Below are 24,511 nucleotides of genomic sequence, written 5' to 3'. Positions count from 1 at the left end.
TTTAGTAAGTTTGAGGGACTGAGGAGAGAAGCTGGGTGTTACTTTAAGGGGAGGTGAGGGCCATTCCTAGACTGATGGGTGAGCAAGTCCCTGCACCAGGGCAGCCAGGCTGGTGCAGGAGAGTTGGTGAGACATGTGTGGGTGGCAGGCAGGTGCGTGCGGAGAGGCTGCCGTCCGTGTCCTACTCCTTGTGAGCTATATTCCTTGCCCGCCCTCCCAGCAGGCTAGTATTGGTTGTGTTCCATGAGGGCCATCCGTTGGTTCTGTGTTTTAGGATTTCTTATCCCTGAAGGCTTTGGAAACCCCCAAAGAACATAGAAGCAGTGTTTGGAGTATGTTAGAAGGCCATCTGGCAGGGACGCTTTTTCTTGACTGCTGTGGAGTCAGGTGGTTCTGACTTCAGTGATCTGAGCCTGAGTTTCTTCTTAGTAACTGGGAAAGTAAGAACCCTTGGTGTCAATGCACATCTCTTCCAGGGTCTCTCAGTGTAGCTCAGGCTGGTCTGGAGCTTACTAAATAGCCCAGGCTAGCCCCACACTCAGCAATCTTCCTATCTGAAGCATCCTAGTTCTGAGATTAGGAGCCATCAGTAACCACACCTGGTTCTCATCTATTTTCTTTTATTAGTATATATTAATTTTACAGAATTGGTCTTATGATATTTTCATACATGTATTTTGTTCATATCCACCCCCCCATTACCCTCTCTTGTCTCCTGCTGATCTCCTTCCTCTTCCCAGCTAATCTTCCTGGTCTTTACACACACACACACACACACACACACACACACACACACACGCACGCACGCACACACGCATGCATGCATACTCATGCATATACACGTGTCCCTTAAACTTGATGACCCAGTCAGTTTCTTTCAGGTTGCTAACAGGAGCATGTGTGAGGGGCTGTTTACAGTAACTAGATTACTCAGGAAAATGTCTTCTCCCTTCCCCAGCAACCCCCAGAGAGGGTAGGGCTGAGCATCCCCCATCTTGGGCAGATCTTGTGCAGGTAATCCCAGCTTTCGTGACTTCAGTGATGTAACGGGTTGACACCACTGTCCTCTTCTTCCTCTGCCCTTTGTATTCTTCCACCTCGTACTGTTAGGCTCCCTGAGCCTCGGAGAGGGTGACACAGACGTCCCATTAATGTTCATTTGTGGCTGACCTGTCACTCACCTCGTCGCCTTGACCAGTTCTGAGTCTGTGCAGTTACTGCTGCCCAAGGCGAAAAGCAGGTCCTCTGGCCCAGCTGACGGTGGCCCCAGCCTATGGGTGTAAACGTAGTCATCGAGAAGATGATGTCATGGCTGCATGTCCGCAGTTGTCTCTTTCATGGAAAATGTAGTAGTACACCCCCTTTATATTTGGTGTGTAACTGGAAATCTAACTGCATTGCGTTATAATTTCATAATGCTACATTTGAAAATTAATATTGTCAAAACATTGTATTTTTTTTAGAATGAGAATCGAAAGGGAAACCCAACCAGAAATCGAGGAATGACATTGTGATGTCTATTTGAACACTTAATTTCCTTCAGAAAGGTGTCGAAAGAGGATTCCCTGGCAGAGCTGCCTGAATGCCTAGGTAGGCCGGGAGCATTTGGACCTGGTTCTGGGTAGGAGTGTCTCCCAGGCCTGCTCCGGGCATCTGCTCTGCAGTGTTGGGTCTGTTCAGAAAGTCAGGGCAGGTGCATCACCCGGTCATGGATGCCACTGAGCCCGGGGTGGGGGATGTCAGAGACGTGGAGGCTCACTGTATTTTTACAGCCTTCTCTTCCCTTTATATTAATATTCTAATGCAAGAAAATTGGGGACCCCCCCCCCCCCGTGTTTCTTTTTGCTACTTTTAGCACTTTTCATTTTACTTTAAAGTGCTCATTTCAGTATGTTAAAGTATGAAACAAAAACTCAGTTTAGAGATATAAACTCTCTCAGAAGACCAAGGTTCTGGTCCTAGCACCCTCAGGTCAGATCACAGTTGTCTGTAGTTCCAATCCCAGGGGATCCATTGCCCTCTTCTGGCCTCCATGGATAGCAGGCAAAAACAGACATACAAGTAAGCCAAACACCATACGCATAAAAATAAATAAATACATGAATAAATAAGTAAATGTTCATCCTTATCAGTCATTTTGATTAGAGACATTTCTTTTTTTTTTTTTTTTTTTTGTTTTTTTGTTTTTTTGTTTTTCGAGACAGGGTTTCTCTGAGTAGCTTTGCGCCTTTCCTGGAACTCACTTGGTAGTCCAGGCTGGCCTCGAACTCACAGAGATCCGCCTGGCTCTGCCTCCCGAGTGCTGGGATTAAAGGCGTGCGCCACCACCGCCCGGCTGAGACATTTCTTAAGTAGAGTAACAAGCTGTGTGTATATTGTGCTGTAGTGGAAGAGTATTCATAAATTTTTGTTTGTTTTGTTTCGTTTTGTTTTGTTTTTGAGACAGGGTTTCTCTGTGTGGCTTTAGACCCTGTCCTGGAACTCACTCTGTAGCCCAGGCTGGCCTCAAACTCACAGAGATTTGTCTGCCTCTGCCTCCCGAGTGCTGGGATTAAAGGCGGGTACCACCACCGCCCGGCTCATAAATGTTTAAAGAAGTGCTGTGTTGGGGTTTCCACGGCTCTGGTCCACCCCCCACTACCACCACCACATACAGTAAGGGAGATGACAGAATTAGTTCATTTGCTGACTGATTTTCCCCCAAAGTTTCACATGTGGGGTGAGGAATGTGTTCATGTCTCTGGGTTAACTTTTGTGAAAGCAGAATGGGGAGAGCCATTGGACAGGTGGCAGTTAGGATTTGTGGAAGAGGAGGAAGGACTGTTTGCCTCAGAATCTTGCAGGGTGTTTACTTGGCAACTTCTCTTGCCCAGCTGTTCTTTGGGGAGGACCGTGGTGTCTGTGTTCAGCTCTTCCAGACATCTGGATGTACATCAGAGTTGGAGAGCCACTGGTGTGCACACAGCTAACCCTGCCTGCCCTCCGGTCTCGTGCCCGGCCGGCCTTGTTCCTGTGCACTGACTCCATTAGCACTGGAACACTGGGCATCACACAGAAGCTGTGCTGCCTGGAGTTGGGTTTGATTGCAGCTGGCTTTAATCTAATGAGTTCCCTGTCTCTTTCATTGCTGTTTATACCGTGGAGACAGATTTGCCCCAGAGATGGGCAGATGGGCAAGCCTGAGGCCATCAGTGACGCCTCTACATTTGCTTTCAGACCTGGTGTCTGCAGCACAGATTGGTGGGATCCCACTCTTGGAGGTTCTGACTCAATAATTTGGGGCACAGCCTAGTAATTTTCCTATCTGTGAAACTCCCCAGTGCTGCTGCCTGCAAGTGGGGACCCTCCTTGGAAGTCACTGTAGATTACCCTGGTTTTTGATGTAGCTTGTCAGATCCCTTGACCAGAGCCCTGGCAATGTCTAGTAAAGTTGCCAAATATGTTGGATATCATCCTTGTTTTACAGAAATGATTCTCATGTTTAATTATGATGTAATTTATGATAAATCTCACATTTCTGGACATTTCTTCTTTTCCCAAGTAGAAATTTAATTCTCTTTTTAAAGGTAAAATTTTCCTATAACCATAGGAATCCTTAAGTGAAATACACACACACACACACACACACACACACACACACACACACACACATTATATTACATATATATTCTTTTTTTAAACACTGTAGAAGAATTTTTAAGCAAGCTAGAGTTTCTGTTATTTCTTAGGAGTGATGTATATGGCCTAGTTCCCACAGATTAGTAAAGATGAGAGTACCTGGATCTGTGGTCTCTTCAGTATGATTTTCCTCCCCAGTGTGATCCCCCTCAATATGATCCCCCTAGTGTGATTCCCCCCCGAGTGTGATTTCCCTCTCAGTGTGATCACCCTCTTGGTATGATCCGCCCCCTTACACACACACACACACACACACACACACACACACTTTTTTTGTTTTTTAATAAGACAAGGTCTCACTGTACAGCCCTGGCTTTGGAATTCACTGTGTAGAGTGACCTCAAAGGCAAAAAAGATCCACCTGCTTCTGCCTCTTGGATGCTGGGATTAAAGGGATGTGCCACCATGCCGTATATTCTCACATATTCTTAAAGTATAGACTACAGTGAAGAAAGAGCCACCAGGCCTGCCTTCAAGTACTTCCTTTTTACAGTTCTTTAAAGTGATCAGTGCACACCTTTAATCCCAGCACTCGGGAGGCAGAGGCAGGAGGATCTCTGTGAGTTCAAGGCCAGCCTGGTCCTCAGAGTGAGTTCCAGGACAGCCAAGGCTGTTACACGGAGAAACCCTGTCTTGAAAAAGCAAAATTAGAAGTGAATAAATGAAGTAAAGTGACCAATTATCATCACACTCCTGGTCAAACACTCACAGGGCCTGTGTGAGGTCTTGGTGTGGAGACCTTTTGGTGGGGTGTGAGACAGCCATCACCACCTGTCTTCTGGTGCGCTTCTGTTGCTTCCTGTCCTCGATCCTCTGTCTTGTTTCCTTCAGTTCCTCGAGTCATTCTGCAGGAACACAGCCCACTTCATTCGGGAGCTCCCCACACAAGCCTGGGACTTGCTCGTAGGCTTGGCTGGCTGGTCAGTGGTGACCTCCAGCGTCCTTTCTCAGGAGCTGTCTCCGTCAGCTTTCCTCACAGGTTCTCTTACTGGGACCCGGGGCTCGCAGATTAGGCTAGGCCGGGCTGCCAGGCGCACTCAGGGAGCTCCCTCCCCAGGGCTGGGGTTACAAGAACACAATACCACACCCAGCTTTTACATGGGTGCTAGGAACTGACCTCTGGTCCTCAAGCTTGCGAGGCCAGTGCTTTCCCACTGAGCTGCTCCGTATCCCCTTTTCAGTTCTTGTAGCTTGGGCTCCATCAGCATTTCTGAGGACTCAGTCAGTTTTTCTGGTGGCTCTGTACAGGTTAGAGATGAGCCGGCAAGCGTGCGGAGCCCTCCCTGCGGCAAACGCAGATTCTGTTTGTCTACTCTATGGGTTTCATGCGTTGTGTTTGCGTAGGGTTCTCTCACTCATGCCCCTCCCTCACACTGTCCCCTCTAACTGAAGCGTGTGCACAGTAACAAGGTGGCAGTGGAGATACCTGGTCAGACCAGGGTTACCCGGGCAGCGAGAGCTGTTATTGTGCATTTTAAATCGGGCACCAGCAGCGTTTGGGAAGTCTTTAGTGCTCTTATTTGTATTTCAGTTTATTTTATAAAAGATTATAATGCTAAATTTGGCTATTTGTAATTAACCTTCTTTAATAAATCTCATTGAAATTATCGGCCATTTCTGGTGAATGCCACTGTTGATTCTGTGTAGTTTTGCCCAGTAAACTTGGTGAAGCCCTGCTGGGCTGTGCCCTTAGGTGATGTGCTTCTTGGTCTGGGAGGAATGAAGACACGTTGTTGTTGCAGTGGGAATCAGCTCCCCAGGGTGTTCAGAGCCAATAAGAATAAAGCCTAAATAAATGGCCGTCGTCACCTCTGCAGAACAGGGAAAATATGGGCATAGTTCACAGCCACAGAGGCCTGAGAACTAACTCACCCTGGTCATGTTACAACACTTGATACTAGGTACCTTGATACTGTGAACCTCTCGGTTATGATAATTTAATGAAAATGATATATGTAATCACTAATGGCACTCGAATTTGGAGAGTTGGTTATACCTGGACTGTGACCTCAGGGTAGAGCTTGTCAGATACTGAGTGGGTTGTAGGACAGAAGGTTGTGGACACTGTAGGAAGAATGCATTGGTTCCCAGTTAGCTCAACCACTTGACGACTCCCTGACCGCAGGTGAATCATTTGGCCGCCATGCTTTGAGTTCTTCTTCAGTGAAGTGGAACATCTGGCGCTTTGTGACCCTTGACTCAGTCACCAGATAGGAGTATTCAGAAAGTTAAGTTGCATCTCCACTGAGCACACACAGACATTTTTCCTTGCCACCTCTCCTTATGCTGCATGGTGTAACTCTTTGCGTAGCATTGACATTGCATTAGGTATCATGAGTAATCTACATGATTTAAGTATGGGGAAAATGTACTTAGGCTCTAGCAGGTGCAAAGCCATTTTATCTAAGAGATCCCTAGTGCCCATACATCAATGGTGCAAGGACCAGTACTCTATAGATACCGAGAAATCGCTGCACCTATCTCATGGGGTCAGTATGAAGGTCAAGAATTTACTGAGTGAATAAAACACTCAGAAGACGCCTGGCAAACTCAGTGGTGACTGAGTACTAGCTGCTAAGATGGTCGCCACTGTCAACACCGTGGCAGGGAGGTAAGGGCCTAGTAGATTGTAGCAATGCCCGCGTTACTACCCGTTCACCATGTCTGAGCGAGGGGCTGAGGGTTAAAAAGAGACAAGACAGCGGTTCATTCATCTCAGCAGAATGCCCTTTATTGAAGGAGGGAGGAGGCCTTAAATACAGACTTACAGCACAGTGGGAGAACCTGGAGGGCAAAAGTTTGCTACAGATGATTTACATTCTAGCATTACACCAGTATGCAGGATAGCAAAGAAGGAACCTTCGGTAAGCTGTTTAGGAGAAATGAATCCGGTAGGGAGTTAGCATAGGGAGGACATCTGATCAAGGTCAGCAAGCAAGGCAACAGCTCCCCAAAAACGGGGGCCAGGGTCCAACAGTAGATGAGTTAACATTTTGATTCTAATTCTTCGATGTGTTTTTCAATGAAATAGAGTAATTGCCGTAAGCTGGATAGTTCACTTTGCCAGGCACGGTGCTAGTCTTTCTGGATGAAGATAGGACTGTTTTTGATAGTAAGTTGTGGAATGGAGACTCTGGGGTGTTCCATAGATTTTAACATGTGCTGCCTTTCCCTGATGAATACCCAGACAAGGAGTGACCATAGCTGATTGATTAATCTTTGTGAGTTTTGAAAAATGAGTGGATTATTAAAAATCTGGATTACTGTAGTCCTTAGCTCTTGAGTAGTCTTTATGTTAGGATGTGATTTTAGTCATCCATGTGCTTTTCCTCCTCACTCACACACTGCTAGTTCAGAAGGAATGGAGGGGAAACAAAGGCTTGTGCTCTGTGCTCCTCACAAGCCTCACCCTCGCTGCAGGTCTAGGGGACAGCTGTCACCTCCTCAGTCTGGGCAGTAGTTGGCTGCCACTCACTGATGACAGGAGTTTGCAGTGAGAATGTCACTGTGAGTGTTATTGAGCCTCCTCAGGAGGAGCGCTGAGGCCGCTGAGGCCCACCTTTCCTCTCGAGTACCTCCAAATCTGCAGGAGAATTGTCTTTGGAGTGAGAGGAGCTAAGTAGTATTTGAAGCACATGTCTGACCTTTGGACTCCTTGATGTGAGTGTGCACATGTACCTTCGTCCACCTGTGCACGTGCAAATGCGCCAGTACACTTATGTATCAGATACTGCAGAGAACGTGGTTTTAATTGAAGCTGACAATTGAGCTGTGGTAGCAGTAGCAGGAGAAAAGCGTTTGAGCTTTTGTCATGTGATCATTCCATGGGCTAGAGGAATTTCGGAGCAGGAGGGAGGAGCATGCATGGGAGAGTTCAGTGACAAAATGGAGACGGAGTGAACCAGTCAGCTACGTTGTCTGTGCACATCCTCCACCTTGGGTCTTCTTCCTCTGCGCTCCCCCCGGAACTGAACCCAGGGCTCGTGCATTCCAACTCTGTTACACCCCAGCCGTGCCTTACTGTTTGAAGTCAAATCCAGACACTGTGAACTTTGAGTCCAATCTTTGATTAGTACCTTTTTAAACATGTTTTTATTTTGTGTCATCATTTTGTCTTCATATTTGTGTGTCCACCATGTGCATGCCCGATGCCCACAGAGTTCTGAAGTTACAGGTGGTTGTGAACTGCCCTGTGGGTGCTGGGAACTGAACCCAGTTCACCTGCAAAAGCAGCCCATGCTTTTAACGGCTGAACCAACATGCCCCTGGTTAATATCTTTTAACTTAGACATTTCTAGCGTTTCCTCTGTCTCTCTCTCTCTCTCTTATTCTGTTATCCTTTGTGGAAGAAACTGAGTCATGTTCTGGGATTCCCATAGTGTGAGATATTCTGATTCACTCAACCTGTTCCCTGGACCTTTTAATTGGTTATTTAAAAGTTTACTATTGTGTGTCTAGGATGTGTTTGTGACCTGAGTGTGGTATAGGGCACATGGGGAGATGAGAGGACAGGTTTGTGGAGTCTGTCCTCTCCTTTCACCGTGGGTTTTAGGGTCCACTTAAGTCATCATGCTTGAGTGGCAAGCTTTTTTAATCCACTGAGCCGTCTCGATGGCTCATTTTAAAAAATAATTAAAATTTAAGAGTTGGTAGTTTGCTCTAAGGTGTTAGTGGGTGTTCTGCAGACGGCTGCCTTGCTGGCCTGTTTTCTAGAGACCCACAGTGTCCTGGTCCACCCCCACCCACAGTGGTGCCTTTGCCGCTCTCTACAGTCTTTCCTTCCTTCATTTCTAGGTTATGTTTAGTGCGGTCTTTCACAGCTGTCTTCCCGCTTAGTCCTGCCAGTAGCAGGCAGGGAACTGTGTCTCGTAACACGTTGCTCCCAGACAGTATAACTGCTAACACGATGTGTATTCCTGGATGTGAGCCGGTGCTCAGCTCTGTGTGTTTGTCCTCAGGAGTTTTATTTTGGTGTTGGGGTGTGAGCTTTGACAACTCATGCCAGCCCCCTACCTGGCTGCTGTCGAGCTAGTCGGTGCTAAGCTCTGGGAATCCAAGAGGACAGTGGTCTTCTCCTGAAGTTGTCATTAACGTGGGAGAACCAGTTCTGTTGGTGACCCATCTAAGCTGGCCTGGGGTATTGCTTCAGGGTCCTAGAGATCCTTCTAGCAGGTTCTGTGGTCAGCCCAGACATCTCCGTGGAGGATGAGGGGTGAACTGAGGTACGGAGGTGGGAGGGGCACCCTTGGGACCTAGTGAGACAGGACTTGTAAGGGTGACATTGACCACAGCCTTTGAGGCTGCTCTCTGGAGGATGCGGAGAGCTGTTCTGCACACATGTGGATGCTGGCTCCATAGGCCTGAGGGAGCGTTCTGGGAGCACTCATAATGAGTCTATAGGGCTCGAAGTGGGTAGGATGCTGAGTAGGGCGCCCAATAGACAGGACCTCCATCTGGCAGGAGGAAGGATGAACAAGGTTTGTGTTGGGTTGGGGATGTGCCAGCTGTGCATGGGCATAGAGGAAGGAACAGGTGTCTAGTAGCCTAAGACCCATTTGGGAGGTGAGGCCTGAAGTAGAAGTAACAGTTGAGGGCTAGGAGTCACACATGGACATGAAGGCTGAATTTTCCTTACATGTTTCCATGTTAATGGAGAGAAGTGGAATGGTCAGTGTGGGGTCATTGTAGGGACTTAGGATGAAAGATGTAGGGGAACCAAGTGATGGGCCTCTGTGTCTGGCTTCTCTCGGCCCTTAACTGTATAATGATAATGGAAGGCAGAAAGAGCGCTCTTGCATTGGAATCTGTCAAGAGGAATTTGTATTTGAATTTTTTATTCATGATACTGGAATAAGTATTTTGGAAGTGGTCAGTATATAGCCTTGAAGCTTATAAAGAACAAATTTAGGAGACTATAACTTAAAAAGTGAAAATTATATTAAATCATTCAGTATGCAGTAGTTTTAACTTAAAGCTTCCTGTTGTCTGCAAACAGCTATACAAATCAAGAGTCCATCACTCTTGAGACCACAGCACATGACTGCACATGAACAAGCAAATCCTGCAAGTTTTACTGAGTGGTAGCAGGAGCAAGGGCCTTGAAGGAGCTGTGCTGTGTGGAGGCTGTTGTACAGTCACTTGTTGGGGTTGTCAGCTCCCATTGCTGGTGTCTCCTGCAGGTGTCCCTGATGTGGCCAGGCGGTGACTGTCCCAGCCCCTGTGCCCTCTGGGAAAGGATCCCTTCAGTTTCCTTATCTAGAGACACATTCAGTTTCTTCTCATTGGGCTCATCTCCCAGGACCTGCAGTCTGTGGTGGTCTGTGGAGTGTCTCCCCGACCCCAGTGAAATGCCTTGTGGCTATGAGATTGGTTTATCTGAAGGTAGGTGTTTCCAGAGTGGGGAGACAGAGGCACCAAAAGATTCTGACCAGGGTAACACTGGCCTTTATGAAGCCTCTCAGACATTCTTCCTATGCCCAGAATGTTAAAGAAGTAGGGGGACCCCTTCCCCAAGTGTGTGTGTGTGTGTGTGTGTGTGTGTGTGTGTGTGTGTGTACGTGCACATGTGTGAATGTGAGCATGTGCTCACTGGGGATCAAACCCACATACCTGTGCATTCTAGACAAGCTTTGTTCCACTGTGCTACATCCCCAGCCGCCCTGGTTGCTCTGTTTTTCTGCCTGCTCTCTATTGGAGTGCGAAGCCTGCAGGCTGGCTGCCCTTTGAGTGTGTCCTCATCAGTCTCCTGTTGAGTTTGCTGTGACTGTGTTTGACTCCACCTCACTCGTCTCATTCCCTTTGGTCTATGGTCTATATTTTTTCTTTCTTTCGGTGGTGTGTGGTGGAGGGGTGTACCCTCATCTCTTTTACTCTAACCTGGCTGCTTTTCATATTGAGTTAGATATTGTGATGGGAGCTTGAGCATCTTGTTTGTATTGTTCCATAGTGATGGACTGGGGTGTGAATCGGCTCTTCCTTTGTTTTTGTTTTGTTTTGTTTTTTTGGTTTTTCGAGACAGGGTTTCTCGGTGTAGTTTTGTGCCTTTCCTGGAACTCATTTTGTAGACCAGGCTGGCCTCGAATTCACAGATATCCATCTACTTCTGCCTCCCGAGTGCTGGGATTAAAGGCGTGCGCCACCACCACCCAGCTTGGCTCTTCCTTTATTAAGAGTACTTTGCCAGTATTTGTCTGTGTTCATCATATCACATGGGTAGAGAATAGTGATACTGGGATATTTCACATGAAATACACATGCTTGAAGTTGCTTACTGTAATGCTGTATGAAGACAAGAAGGAACGGAAGCAACATGAATGCCCATCAGTAGGGGAGTGGCTACATGAGGTGTCTACAGTTAGTGCTGTGCTGTGTGGTCACTCCTGTACTGCGAGGGACTGAAGGAGCTGAACCAGTTCATGTGCAGAAAGCCTTCTCCAGCTGTGTCCAAAGGGAGACTGATGGAAACGCTCCCTTGTGATTGGACTCAGTGGAAAACTGAGGAAAGATGGTTATTTTTTAAAAATAGCTTAGGGGGGTTGGGGTTTAGCTCAGTGGTAGAGTGCTTGCCTAGCAAGCGCAAGGCCCTGGGTTCAGTCCTTAGCTCTGGAAAAAAAAAATAGCTTAGTACCCCTTGTGGAGGAAGGGGAGCCTAGGAAGGACACCCTCTCCCTCTTCACTGTTTCTCTGCGTCTTTTGACCTCACACATGGAAGTCCCTTCTGCTCTCTGCTCTCCCCTTCACCTCTCTCCTTCCCAGCACTGAATAACAAGTGGGTTGTGCACTTGGCCTTTGCCCTGGATCCTTAGTGCAGCTTTTCATTCACACTTGAGGTAAATGGGACCCTGCTCTGTTCCAGGTCACCTTGCTTCATGCTCTAGTGTGGCAGTATACCCAACAAAGGGAGTGATCCGTCACAGGCGTTCAGTCAGTGTGGACTCCGTTTCCCAGATGCCTCAGAGAAAGTTTCTGAGCATGTGCACGCAGCCCTGCCCATGCCCTTTGTGCCCTGTGTGTCAGTTTCCCATGACTCTTGATTCATAATTTGAAATGGTTCAGACCAGAGCCTGTCATTATGTCTGTAGGTGAGATGTGGGTACATTCAGAGGTGCTGAACCACACTCCAGTGCTCGGTTTCTGTGCACTGGGGGATTGTCATGATATGGTGGTGTTTTGAAGTGTCAACCTTTTGTATGATGGACAGATAAATTTAATGAGTGCTCATATGTGTATCCTGGCTTAAGTTTATAAATAACCAAAGATGGCAATGATGTTTTCAAATATAAATCTGTGCTTTAAAAAAATAAAATATAATGTTAAATGTATTTTTCTGGTACTGACAGTACCTTTTTATTGCTTATAGAAGTATGTTTAGTTACTTGGGGGTGAAAACAAGTGTATGCTAAAGAATAGTAATAATAATAGTAATAGCTCAAGTGAGTTATGGGATGTATGGTGCCTTGCTGTGTAGGTCTGTCTGATTTTGAACTCCTGGTCCTCCTGCCTCAGCTACCAGAATGCTGGGATTCCAAACCCAGCTTCTCTATTATAGACAGTTCAGTCCCTCTGCGCATGGTCTTGAGGGGATGGCTGATCCAGGCTAGAACTCCTGCCCCTCCACGAGCTCCTACAGTTCCGTCCTTACACTCAAATCCCACCTAAGGCAGAGCAAGCTCTCTCCAGCCATTCTCCCATTCACATGAAATTGGATTTTGGTTTTATTTCCAACTGTATTTAGTAACTGAAAGTTTCTGTGGTTAGAAATAGTACTTAAAATTTCCGTGGAATCTAATGATTTTGAACATGTAAAGCCTCAAGAGTGAATTGAGAGGCCATAGCATTTTCTGATCATGTTCAGCTGTGGTCTTGTTGCTGCTTGTTTTAGGGGCACTGTCGGGGCTCCAGTGTGTGCCCGCTGTGGTTACCTTCTTCTCCAAGCCCTCTGTAGGGCACTGTCTGAGCTCCAGTGTGTGCCCGCTGTGGTTACCTTCTTCTGCAAGCCCTCTGTAGGGCACTGTCTGAGCTCCAGTGTGTGCCCGCTGTGGTTACCTTCTTCTCCAAGCCCTCTGTAGGGCACTGTCTGAGCTCCAGTGTGTGCCCGCTGTGGTTACCTTCTTCTCCAGGCCCTCTGTAGGGCACTGTCTGAGCTCCAGTGTGTGCCCGCTGTGGTTACCTTCTTCTCCAAGCCCTCTGTAGGGCACTGTCTGAGCTCCAGTGTGTGCCCGCTGTGGTTACCTTCTTCTCCAGGCCCTCTGTAGGGCACTGTCTGAGTTCCAGTGTGTGCCCGCTGTGGTTACCTTCTTCTCCAGGCCCTCTGTAGGGCACTGTCTGAGCTCCAGTGTGTGCCCGCTGTGGTTACCTTCTTCTCCAGGCCCTCTGTAGGGCACTGTCTGAGCTCCAGTGTGTGCCCACTGTGGTTACCTTCTTCTCCAAGCCCTCTGTAGGCCACTGTCTGAGCTCCAGTGTGTGCCCGCTGTGGTTACCTTCTTCTCCAAGCCCTCTGTAGGCCACTGTCTGAGCTCCAGTGTGTGCCCACTGTGGTTACCTTCTTCTCCAAGCCCTCTGTAGGGCACTGTCTGAGCTCCAGTGTGTGCCCGCTGTGGTTACCTTCTTCTCCAAGCCCTCTGTAGGGCACTGTCTGAGCTCCAGTGTGTGCCCGCTGTGGTTACCTTCTTCTCCAAGCCCTCTGTAGGGCACTGTCTGAGCTCCAGTGTGTGCCCGCTGTGGTTACCTTCTTCTCCAAGCCCTCTGTAGGGCACTGTCTGAGCTCCAGTGTGTGCCCGCTGTGGTTACCTTCTTCTCCAAGCCCTCTGTAGGGCACTGTCTGAGCTCCAGTGTGTGACCGCTGTGGTTACCTTCTTCTCCAGGCCCTCTGTAGGGCACTGTCTGAGCTCCAGTGTGTGCCCCTGTGGTTACCCTCTTCAAGCCCTCTGTAGGGCACTGTCGAGCTCCAGTGTGTGCCCGCTGTGGTTACCTTCTTCTCCAAGCCCTCTATAGGGCACTGTCTGGCTGCAGTGTGTGCCCGCTGTGGTTACCTTCTTCTCCAGGCCCTCTGTAGGACACTGTCGAGCCGCAGTGTATGCCCCTGTGGTTACCCTCTCCAGGCCCTCTGTAGGGCACTGTCTGGCTGCAGTGTGTGCCCCTGTGGTTACCCTCTCCAAGCCCTCTGTAGGGCACTGTCGAGCCGCAGTGTGTGCCCCTGTGGTTACCCTCTCCAGGCCCTCTGTAGGGCACTGTCTGGCTGCAGTGTGTGCCTCTGTGGTTACCCTCTCCAAGCCCTCTGTAGGGCACTGTCTGGCTGCAGTGTATGCCCCTGTGGTTACCCTCTCCAGGCCCTCTGTAGGGCACTGTCTGGCTGCAGTGTGTGCCTCTGTGGTTACCCTCTCCAAGCCCTCTGTAGGGCACTGTCGAGCTGCAGTGTATGCCCCTGTGGTTACCCTCTCCAGGCCCTCTGTAGGGCACTGTCTGGCTGCAGTGTGTGCCCCTGTGGTTACCCTCTCCAGGCCCTCTGTAGGGCACTGTCTGGCTGCAGTGTGTGCCTCTGTGGTTACCCTCTCCAAGCCCTCTGTAGGGCACTGTCTGGCTGCAGTGTGTGCCCCTGTGGTTACCTTCTCCAAGCCCTCTGTAGGGCACTGTCTGGCTGCAGTGTATGCCCCTGTGGTTACCCTCTCCAAGCCCTCTGTAGGGCACTGTCTGGCTGCAGTGTGTGCCCCTGTGGTTACCCTCTCCAAGCCCTCTAAGCAGCAGTTTGTTTTGCAGTAGAGAAAGCTAGCGGCTTCAAAGCTGGTTGAGGAAGGGCGGGTTCCCAGACACCGTGCAAGTGTGCTGTGGAGAAGCAGGTCTGCTCATCTCCTTGGCCGTTGTGAGGCCGGTCTGCACCTCTGTGCTTTCTCTGTAGCGGGCTGAAGGCCCCTAAAGGAGGCCCTGTGCTCACTTGATTTGGAATCTTGGCTGTTAATCTCAGAGAACTGTGGGATGCCCCGGAGGGCATCCCTGTGACAAGTAGAAATCTCCATTTGTGGGAATCTTGGTTTTGGGGGTGGGAGATAGGGTGGTAATAATCCTCCAACTCATGCTCAACCCCCACAAGCCAAAGTGCCACCCTCTGCAGGCAACCGGATTGCAGAGCTGTGGCTCCGTGGTTGCATGGTGATTCAGTTGCAGGTATCTCTCCCATCTTGTCATGATGTGACTCCCAAGTCAACCCAGGCAGCTGCAGCAGAATCAGTCCCAAAGGGTGGGCATCATTCGTCACCCTTAGAGACCAAGGGCCTGTAAGAGAGACTGGAATGCTGTTCTCAGGCATGCGCCTTTATTTTAGAGCCAGTTTAAAGGCAGTTTACACTGACCCTTGGCTGGTGCTGGCTGGTGAGATCCAGTTTGTGAGATCCAGTACCCAGCTCTTTCTTGGCTTAAGAAGCCAAGGAATTTGTAGTGTGTTCTGTGTGAGCATGGGGTGGGGCAGCAGACGAGTATTAGAGGATTTTGCGAATAAACATTATTTTTCCATGTAATATTTAATAAAATAGAATTTGTATGTGGTTCTTTAATGCCTATGTGAACTGACAGAGAAGGGAAGAAAATTTTATTTGAAGGCAGTACTTTCCATTCTTTTTACTTTGCCTCTCCCGTTCGAAACTGGTTCTTCAGCTTTCAGAGCCAAGTGAGAAGCTATGTAATAGGCCCTTAGCCTCTGGGACTCTGTCTCAAGTGTCAGTGTGGTAGTGGTGTAGAAAAGCTGAGCAGTGTATTAAATAGCCAACATCTGCTAGGCAGGGGCTGTGGGGTGGGGTAGCATTTGGATTGTGTGTTATTTCAGCAGAACACTGAACCTGCGTTCTGGAAAAGGCCCTGGGAAATGCTGGGTTTCTCGGCTCTTGACAGGTGTTTTGGGGTGTGTTTTGTTCCCTACTTTTTTTGTTGTTCTTCAATGTGTGTGTGTGTTTTTTTTAAACTATGCCACATGGGCTTGTGGGCTGCAGGGCCTGGGTGTTTACTGGTTTTCTAGAAACTCATACCATTCTATGTTTAGGACGGCATTTTAAGATAATATTTTCATTAATTATTTTTTAAAATTGAAATAGCATTTGACCAAACTCATAGTTCAGCTATACAAGTGTGGCGGCCCACCCCTGTAATTCCAACCCTTGGGAAGCTGAGGTGGGAAGGTCATCACAGTTCAAGGCCAGCCTGGGCTAGGAGTGCCATAGTCCCCACACCCTCCTGCCCTAGGAGTAACTAAACAGTATAGCCCATTTTCCGACGTAGCAGTCCAGTGAGCTCTTGGCTGTGGTTCACTGTGCTGGGTGGCAGCTCCCCTCTGCCCGCAAGCTCACCTCCGTCTGTGCAGTCTCCTGTTTGTATTCATTTCTGTCATTGACTCACTGCTGCTTTGCTTTAATAAAGTGTTAAATGACTGTTGGCCGAAATGTAACATCACTTAATATTTAATCATGATCAGCTCTTGTTTCTTTTTGTTTACTATTTGAAGCTTTACACTCAGAGATACTGATGAGGACTGTATGTTTGTGTTTATTTAGGACATGTCTCAGGAAGGCTATGGAACTAGATCTCAGCCTCCTCTGGCCCCTGGAAAATCCAACCACGAAGACTTGAATTTAATCCAACAGGAAAGACCATCGAGTTTACCAGTAAGACATTACTATACTGATTGGAAAACGTAATAAGTTTGACAACAAGGGTTGTTTTGTCTGCTCTATTTTATATTACAGGAGAGAAGCGTCTAGGCTTCGGTGTTATTTGAGAATTATTAACTTTGCGGCTCCTTTCTTGAGAGAGCCACGTGGTTCTGGTTAAGTCTGTTTTGTTTGCAGCATCCCCGGGCAGTTCAGTCGCCCACCTTTGGAAGGTCTCGCTGACTGACTCGCCCCGTGAGCACAGAGGAATTTCTGTTGCGTTATTGAGCGTCTTTTAGCTTGTTGAATTTTGGGAGTGATACAGAGCAAAGGTGTCAGTGCAAGAGTTGAAACATAAAGACATTCCTGCTTTGCGAAAGATACAGTGATGTCAATAGTTTGAATATTCCTGGGACTCTATACAGAGAAGTTTGCCCCAAAGAAAGTAATGCGGTTGAAATTTGGCCGAGCGGCTGGTGCGTGCCGTGTTTGCACCCGCGCGTGTGGTGATGGCTGTACACGATGCCAGCAGCCGCTTCAGTGAGGGGCTGCACTGTGGGGATGCCCATGAACAGTCCATCTGGACTCTGTTTACCCTAGAATGAGGATGTCTGTATTAACTAAAAGAGTGAACCTGTTAAACTGTCTTTACGTTTATTTTCCTGTTAACATATTTTGACCTCAAGCATTATTGTTGCTGTTAAATTTCTGTTACTGTTTGTTTAAAACCTGATTTTGGGAGAGCCATATTCTTAACCTGAAGTGTAACTTTGCTTGCACTAAGTCAAATTCATTATGTTCTTTTTCAATATTGGAGAAGGAGCATTGGTAATGGACATAGAACATGACAGGCTATGTACATGCCATGCCCACTTAAGTTGGTTGTGTACCCTGAAAGAAGGTATGTAATGGCTAGAGGGCACACATTGCCTCTGAGTCTGCTGTACAGGGCTGTGAAACCCTACTTTGTATAGGTTTGGTTTCTGTGAGGGGACGGTATGAGTCTTCCCGAAAAATCTCTTGTTGTTGTTGAGCTGCATTGGACCATGTGTTGGGTAGTTCTTGTTTTTTGAAGGAATGAGAAGGGCAGTGGGTTCTGTGTTTGCGTTAGAGGCTTTTTTAAAGCAGTTACAGTGTGGTGAGTGTGTGGAATGTGGATGGCATGCGCCTGTTCCAGACACAGCATTGGCCAAGTGTTTGCAACTGAAGTTGAGTCACAGGAAGGCAGGTGTCCTTGGATCCCACAGTCTTGGTTTTGGAGCCGATTTTGTAGGTCTGTCAGGACTGCTGTGAAGCAGGTTGGAGCATGTCCCGTACACAGACATTGGCTCTGTGCATGACCGTGTGAGCAGTGTGCAGTGTGCAGCGTGCAGTGCTTTCTTCATAGTTGTTTACAAGCTTGACCATCACTCACACACACTTCTCATACATATTCAGATGAGTGGTTGATACTCAGCTGATTCTATGGCACAATTGGAGATTTTTTTCCAAATCCTTATATTTATATCTATATGTCTTTATCTAGGTAGATATAAAGGCATATAGCATATGACTTACCCACTTATGATTACCTTGCCTACTTCCAGAGAGTATTTCAGGCTATTTCAGTATTTCAGAGAGCATTTCACCCCCTCCAGTTCTTTTTATGGAGCTGTTAAAAAAATAAATATCTGCACTGGCATTTTCTTTCTGTTTTTGTTGCTGTTTTGTTCTGAAACTCATGGAGGCTGATGGAGTCATACTTAAATCACATTTCTGTGATCTTTTTTTTTTTTTTCGTTTTTTTTCTTAAGAGACCAGAGCTTCCAGGTTTTATGGCAAGTCTGTATGCATATGGATTGCACAAGGCTGCTATGCCTAAGCCATCCAATCTGTTGGGGTAGAGACTGGCTTTATTTAAGTGAACTGTAATGCACTATTTTTCTTCTGCAGGGCTTCACATGCATAAACAATCTCTATATGGAGTTTACAAATATGTTTTTGTTTATATTGCTGCTTTGTAAGTTGTACATAATTAAGGTAATTACGGCTTCAGGGACCACTTGGTATTCCGTTACAGCCGCGAGGCCTGCGTTTGTGTGACTTAGGAGAGCCGCTGGCCAGGAGAGGCTGGTGCTGTAGGACCGTGCCACTGTGTTAGTTATGCCTGGGCTTGATAACAGGCCTCTTGGAGGTTGTCTCTCAGGCTATGCCTTCCTGCCTGAATGTCACCAATTCTCTTTCTCCTTAAAGACACCTAAGACACTGTAATCCCTGCTTTGGGGACTTTATAAGTCTTAAGTGAGCTTCTAAAGTATAACATAATGATTCTACTGTATGATTTTTTAAGTCTGCCTGTTATATATATAGTAAAAGCAGATAGTGCTTTTTGGGGTTTTCCTTATCTCAGTTTGGTGCTGGAGTCCCAGTAAAGGCCTAGATAGCTGCCAGTTTTCAGTCTACATTGGAATCCCAAAACAATATGTTCTAACAGCAGAGAAGGGATGGCCCAGGAACAGGATGGATGCACTCGCCTGCCGGTGAGAATGAGGTCAAGCAAGCGAAAAGCAAATACTCCCTTCCTCCGTGTTCTTTTGCTGGCTGCCACCAGGAGGTGTGGCCCAGATCTCAAATGATCCAGATTTGGTTGGGTCTTCCTAGCTTGAATAATCCAATCAAGAAAAATCCCTCAACTGTGCCCAGATGCTTGGGTTTTAGTTAATTCCAAACACAGGTTGACAGCCAGCATTAACCAGCAGCCTGGGCCTCACTATTTAAACCCTTACCAGCCAGGAATTCACTATATAGACCAGGAAAGCCTTGAACTCAGAGATCTGCCAGCCTTTGCCTGTAGCGCACTGTTTAAGGTGTGTACCACCCCGCTTAGCAGGGGTAGTGAGTTCTTTTTGTTTCTTTGTTTTACTTTTTCGAGACAAGATTTCTCTGTGTAGCCCTGGCTGTCCTGGAACTAACTATAGACCAGGCTGGCCTTGAACTCAGAGATCCAAGTGCTAGATTAAAGGTGTGTCCCACACCCAGTGGTAGTTTTTTCTTAATTTTGTTTGCACACAGTGAGATAGATGCTGTATTTTTCTGTGACCTAATTTTTCCTTTAGCATGTTTGTTAGACAGTTAACCAACTTTTTACCACAAGTCCAGACAGTCCACACTTCTTCAGCTACACCTTTGATCAAATCCCGAGGCTGCCTTCCCTCCAGGCTTGCCTGTCTGTCCGCGTAGGTCATTTGGTTCCCGATGGTTGTCAGTTGCAGACGCCCTTAGGTTTTCCAGCTGGGTTAGCCAGAGCCTCATGTTACCCCAGAATGCAAAGGGCTGAGAAATTTATACTTGTTCTCCTGTCTTGGGCCGTGACCAGTAATATTTACTTTTTACTTAATGGGCTAACACTAAGCTCAGAACAAATCTCCCTCTGCAGGTCCACTTATTTCTGTAGCTCTTAATCATCCCGATTTCTCCGGCTGACATATGTGAGTTTATATACCTGGTATTTCCATTATTGATAAATCTTGACCCATAGTATGTAATATAAAATTATCCTGAAGCACCCCCTTCCATTAGAGCAGCCTCGCTTAGCATTTGAGTCCGTTCTGTAGTTTACTTTGCTGACAGCAAATGAAGGAAGCATGTTAGGAGAGACAGAGTGGAAGGTCGGTTATACCAAACCCTGTAGCTTAGATATACCCCTTTGTTTCACAAACCTTGGGTATATCTCAATCTGTAGTCTCCCAGAACTCCCAAAGTATGCTCAAGTACACTAGTTACTGAGTGTTTTATTCAGTGATGTCTCTTGTGACATTTGCTAGTGCCTTCATTACAGTTGTTTTTATGATTGTCCTGACTCCTTGGTTTAGAATAGGATCCTTTCATGGTATTTACTGTTTTATTTAGCAAGTATTTTGCTAAATAGTATATGTTAAAAGTCTTTAAAACCTAACCTTGGTTTCAAACTATTCATTTGATTCCTTGGGGGATCTTTCTCATGGTATTGAATTAGCCTCAGGAAAGCCTGTGTACTTTCTAGGCTAATGACACCAAATGATGGCATAGGTATGATAGCTACATTGGCAAAACCTTGGCACTCTCAAAACCGTTTTGTTTTTTCCAAATGGCAGTTCGCTTTTACCTTGGTTATCTTGAGTGTCAAGGGAAGAAGGGGACAATTTGGATAATTAAGCAAAGGATAGCAAGAAAGCGTTCTTTTATTAGTAATACGTATTTTTTGCTTGTAAAAAAGGAGCTGTCAGAAACACTAATCATTATAATTTCAGTCCATATAGTACAGTACGTACGTTCTTAATAAAGTACTAATGAATATATAAACAGGAGTAATCAAAAGATGAAGGCTTGCTTTTCCTTCAGCAGAATGATGTGTTTCTTCCTGGGCCTGGAAGGAACCATTTATGTGCCCCAGTTTGGAAAGAACCACTTTGTTGCGCTTGGCCCAGAAGCCCACGGGTTTGCCCTGTAGATGGGGTCCTGATTCTGTTTACCCGAGGTCAGCGGAGCTCTCCTGTTCTGATGGTACTGGGAAGGATTGCAGTGGAAGGGCACTGGGGTAGATTTATAAATATTGGCTAGTTTGGAAGGTCCCTCAAACCCTGTTTCTGACTTCATTTTCCTCAGGCAGAAAAAGCTGGAGAGATTGACATGCAAAGAGTTTGATTTTTTTCTTTTTTTGAGTCATCTGTCTGGTTGAGTTGCCACTTTTGAAAGGAAGGGGTTACTCAATGCTGGTGGTTCTCAGAAGTAGACGGTGTTAAACAGGATATTAGATGCCTTAAAGGATGCTGGAGACCGATGATTATAAAAATACCCTTTGGGGATTATATATCAGCATGAGTGTTCTGCTTTTAAGGCAAGAGTCTCTGGTTTTCCTGTGTTTGTTTTAGTCATTAATAACACTCGTTAAGGGTAAAGGGTCATGCATTTTGAAAACATGAACGTTGGTATCACATTAATGGTGCATTTCAAATCTGTAGATTTGGTAATGTTGTTCTAGTGGAGGAACAAGTCGACGCAGTTTTGTAGCTGGGTTTTGATTTCCAAGTTCTCAACCCAGCCCTAAGACTGTCTTAACCTGTTGGCAGGTTTCTGCAAAACTTAAATCTACCAGACGAATGGCTGCCAGATGAACTCTTTGGAAAGTTTTTTATTTGTAGCTTGAACTTGATTTAAACGTTGTCATGAAAAGGTTAAGAGTGTAGCTGTCTTCTATTGATTGATCCTTCTCAAATCATTCTAAATGCTTAAAAAAAATTACAAATTAATGAAAGAGAAATCTCACCTGCCTTTATGCAGCCCTGAGAGTTCTGACATGGATACTGCCTTGGTGCAGCATTGGCTGTTTGTTTTGTGTCCCTAAGTGTCAGCAGCCTTCGGGGTTGTAATGTTCCAGAGGAGGCGCCTTACAAGGCAGGTGCCCCTGGGCAGGTAGGAGCCTCTTGGGGCATGTGGAGGCCTCCTGAGGTAGGTGGGGGCCCCCTGAGCAGGCAGATGGGAGCCCTTTGTGTGGGTAGGGACCCTGCAGGATGGTCCCTCTGCCATTAAAGTCTCTGCAGAAGTTTGTCATCCCTTGCCCAATTTCAAACTGAAGGTATGAACATAGTGTTGACGTCTCAGGAAATTGTAAAAGGAACAAACAGTACTTAAATCTCTTCTGTACTACCTACATTGATCTAGAACTCAAGTTTCACCTAGGAGATATCAGTTGTTTTTGGAGGAGATGAGCGTGTAAGGGTCTTACTTAGAAAAAGACTGACACATGTTTAGCTTCTGAACTGGATTTTTTACGATGTAATGTTTTCCCCAGAGAGACTTAGTGTGTACCTCCCAGAGCATGACCTTTCCTCAGAAGAGCAAGCAAGCAGGAAGAGATGCCCTATCACTGTAGTTCCTGGGGTTTCCAGGGCATTAGCAGTCATTTCAGAAAGAAGGCAGACTAGAAGGTGGGAAGGGGTGCGCATGTCTTCTTTCTTCCAAAACAGTATTCCACTTAAATATTTATTCTGTAAATGAAAATTCAATAAAACTTTAACATTTTGGACTTCTTCCAGGAAGAGAAAAGCCTAAATATAATGGAAAGCTTGAATAAATGAATATTTTAACAGAACTGTAGCCTGCTTTTAAGGCACTCAAATGTTTGTGCACACAGTGTTTCCTAATTGACGTCTTCAGTGCTGGGAAAACAAATGGTTATTTCTTTAACTTTAATTTTATTTACTTAGTTTGGGATTGAACCTTGTGCCTGCTAGGCTGGCTCTCTGTCACCAAGTTATACTCATCACCTAAAGTGGGGAATTTTAAACTCAGAGTAGCCAAGACATTTACTTAGGGACAGTGCATTAAAGTTCAAAATTTTGTTTCAGTTTTAAAAACAGATTTTAACTAAGTTTGCCGCCTACGAACTTTCTCATCTCATATCCTGGAGATTTCCTTTTAACACATGGGGGAGATGAATTTCAACCCATTTTGTAGGACTGTCAATTAGTTCTTAAAAAGTTAATGGAGGAGTATTAAGGAGTTCTGTAAAAATAGACAGTGGCAAAATCAGAGATCAAGAAGGGCCGGAACATAACTGATTTGCAGGATATTGGTTTTGATAATAGAAGGATAGCGATGATCCATAGTTGATAAATGAGGCTCATTAAGTAAGGGATGATAAATGCACATGCTCCTGGTTAATAGAAAAGTCTGCACACAGATTTGACCCAGCACACATCTCTCAGATGACCTGGGTGAGGCCCTGGAGTATGTCTCTGTGGCATGACCTGGCTATCTAGAATGTAGGCATGTTCCAGGTTCACCCCCAGACACTCCTAAGCCAGCATGCCTTTTGTCTGCTTCTCTGGCCAGTAGGTAGGACCTGGGAGGGGCGGAACTTTGGGCATCAGCAAGCCTGAAGGTGTGAAGGTTGGCTGCTGTGTTGCTGAGGATGCTCACAGAGCCTAGGCTCAGGCAGGTGTTCAGAGCCTCAGCGTACGTTACAGTGGTCATTTTCATTGCTTGTGTGAGGATCCTTGATTCTCAGGACCCCTCACAGCCTCTCCTGCTGTCTGGTTTTGGCCACAGTACCCACAGGTGAGCACCACACCTTTTCCTGTGCTCTCTCCCTAGCACTGCCTCCAGGCCAGGTGGCCCCTTGGCCACCGGGAGGCAGCAAGGGCGCTTTGCTGCAGATTATCCTCCTTTATTCAGAAATGGCTTTTAATTTACAGATTTTCACTTGGCAGGTGACGGGAAGGTGCAAGTCTGTTTTCTGTAATGAGGGATATGTGACCAGCATTTGTGGACTAGTTATTTGTTTTTATATTTCTTTGGGCCTAGAAGTAACTATTTTTAATATTAACTGTCAGTTTAAGAGTTGGAATAAATACATGTATAGAAGGTTCCCCCAACCAGCATTTTCTGTTCTTCTGCCATAGTGCAGGACTTTAGAGTGCTTGCGTCTCTCTCTCTCTCTCTCTCTCTCTCTCTCTCTCTCTCTCTCTCTCTCTCTCTCTCTCCTTTTTCTTTCGCCTTCTCCAAATTGTTGTAAAATAAGTGAATGGTCTTGTTTTCCTTTGTTTGGGTCAAGAAATTTTAGCTGAAAATTGTTACTGTGTGAAAGAAGATTATTGACTCAACAAGCCTTCAATTTTCCATGAATAACACTCCCACCCCTAGCTTCGGGAACACGCCGCGCATGCATTCTATTTTAAAATACAGACTGTAATTTAAAACAGGCAGTTGGATGCCCCACTGAACTTTGTTTAAGCCTGGAATAAAAGAGAGAGAAAAGCTTTAAGCCACAAAAAAGTGGCTAAGCTTCCTCAACTGCTTTTCTTCATAATGCATCCGCTCTGTTAAAAAGCAAAGCTTGCAGGTACTATTGTCAGGCCATGCCTTGGCCCGTGTTTTACCCAATTTGAGGCTGTGGTGTGCACATCTTTTCATTTGGTCATCATTAGCCTATCCTGTGAGTCCTTCTAAAGTGCTCAAGAGTGTCCATTGGCCCTAGTCAGTGTGTTTGTGTATGCGCATAGTGTACAAGTTCAAAGCTCCTGTGAATGTTATTTCTGATTTTAAGTAGGTAATTTTGGCATTCATTTATTACAAGATACCTAATATTGTTGGTGTTATCTAATAATGGTTTTAAAGTTCTCTGAGCATGAAACTGGAAAGAATCAAATATTCGCCACTGTACTGCTTACTCTCGGAGGTTT

The 24,511-nt window shown here is 46.3% G+C and overlaps 1 protein-coding gene across 5 annotated transcripts in view; it reads left to right on the top strand.

Annotated features, from left to right (window-relative positions):
- The window catches only part of Arid1b (AT-rich interaction domain 1B), a 380,162-nt gene that overhangs the window by 125,982 nt on the left and 229,669 nt on the right, over positions 1-24,511 (top strand). For all 5 annotated transcript variants that reach the window (XM_052750910.1, XM_052750907.1, XM_052750906.1 and 2 more), the window contains exon 4: positions 16,215-16,325. In XM_052750910.1, coding sequence (XP_052606870.1) covers positions 16,215-16,325 — 111 coding nt within the window. The remainder of the gene's footprint in view (positions 1-16,214; positions 16,326-24,511) is intronic.

The sequence above is a fragment of the Peromyscus californicus genome, unplaced genomic scaffold, assembly GCF_007827085.1.
Source record: "Peromyscus californicus insignis strain IS unplaced genomic scaffold, ASM782708v3 Scaffold_22__1_contigs__length_63687245, whole genome shotgun sequence".
In the NCBI taxonomy this organism is placed as follows: domain Eukaryota; kingdom Metazoa; phylum Chordata; class Mammalia; order Rodentia; family Cricetidae; genus Peromyscus; species Peromyscus californicus.
Note: the sequence above shows the minus strand (reverse complement) of the source record. Positions and strands in the feature narration are given on the sequence as shown.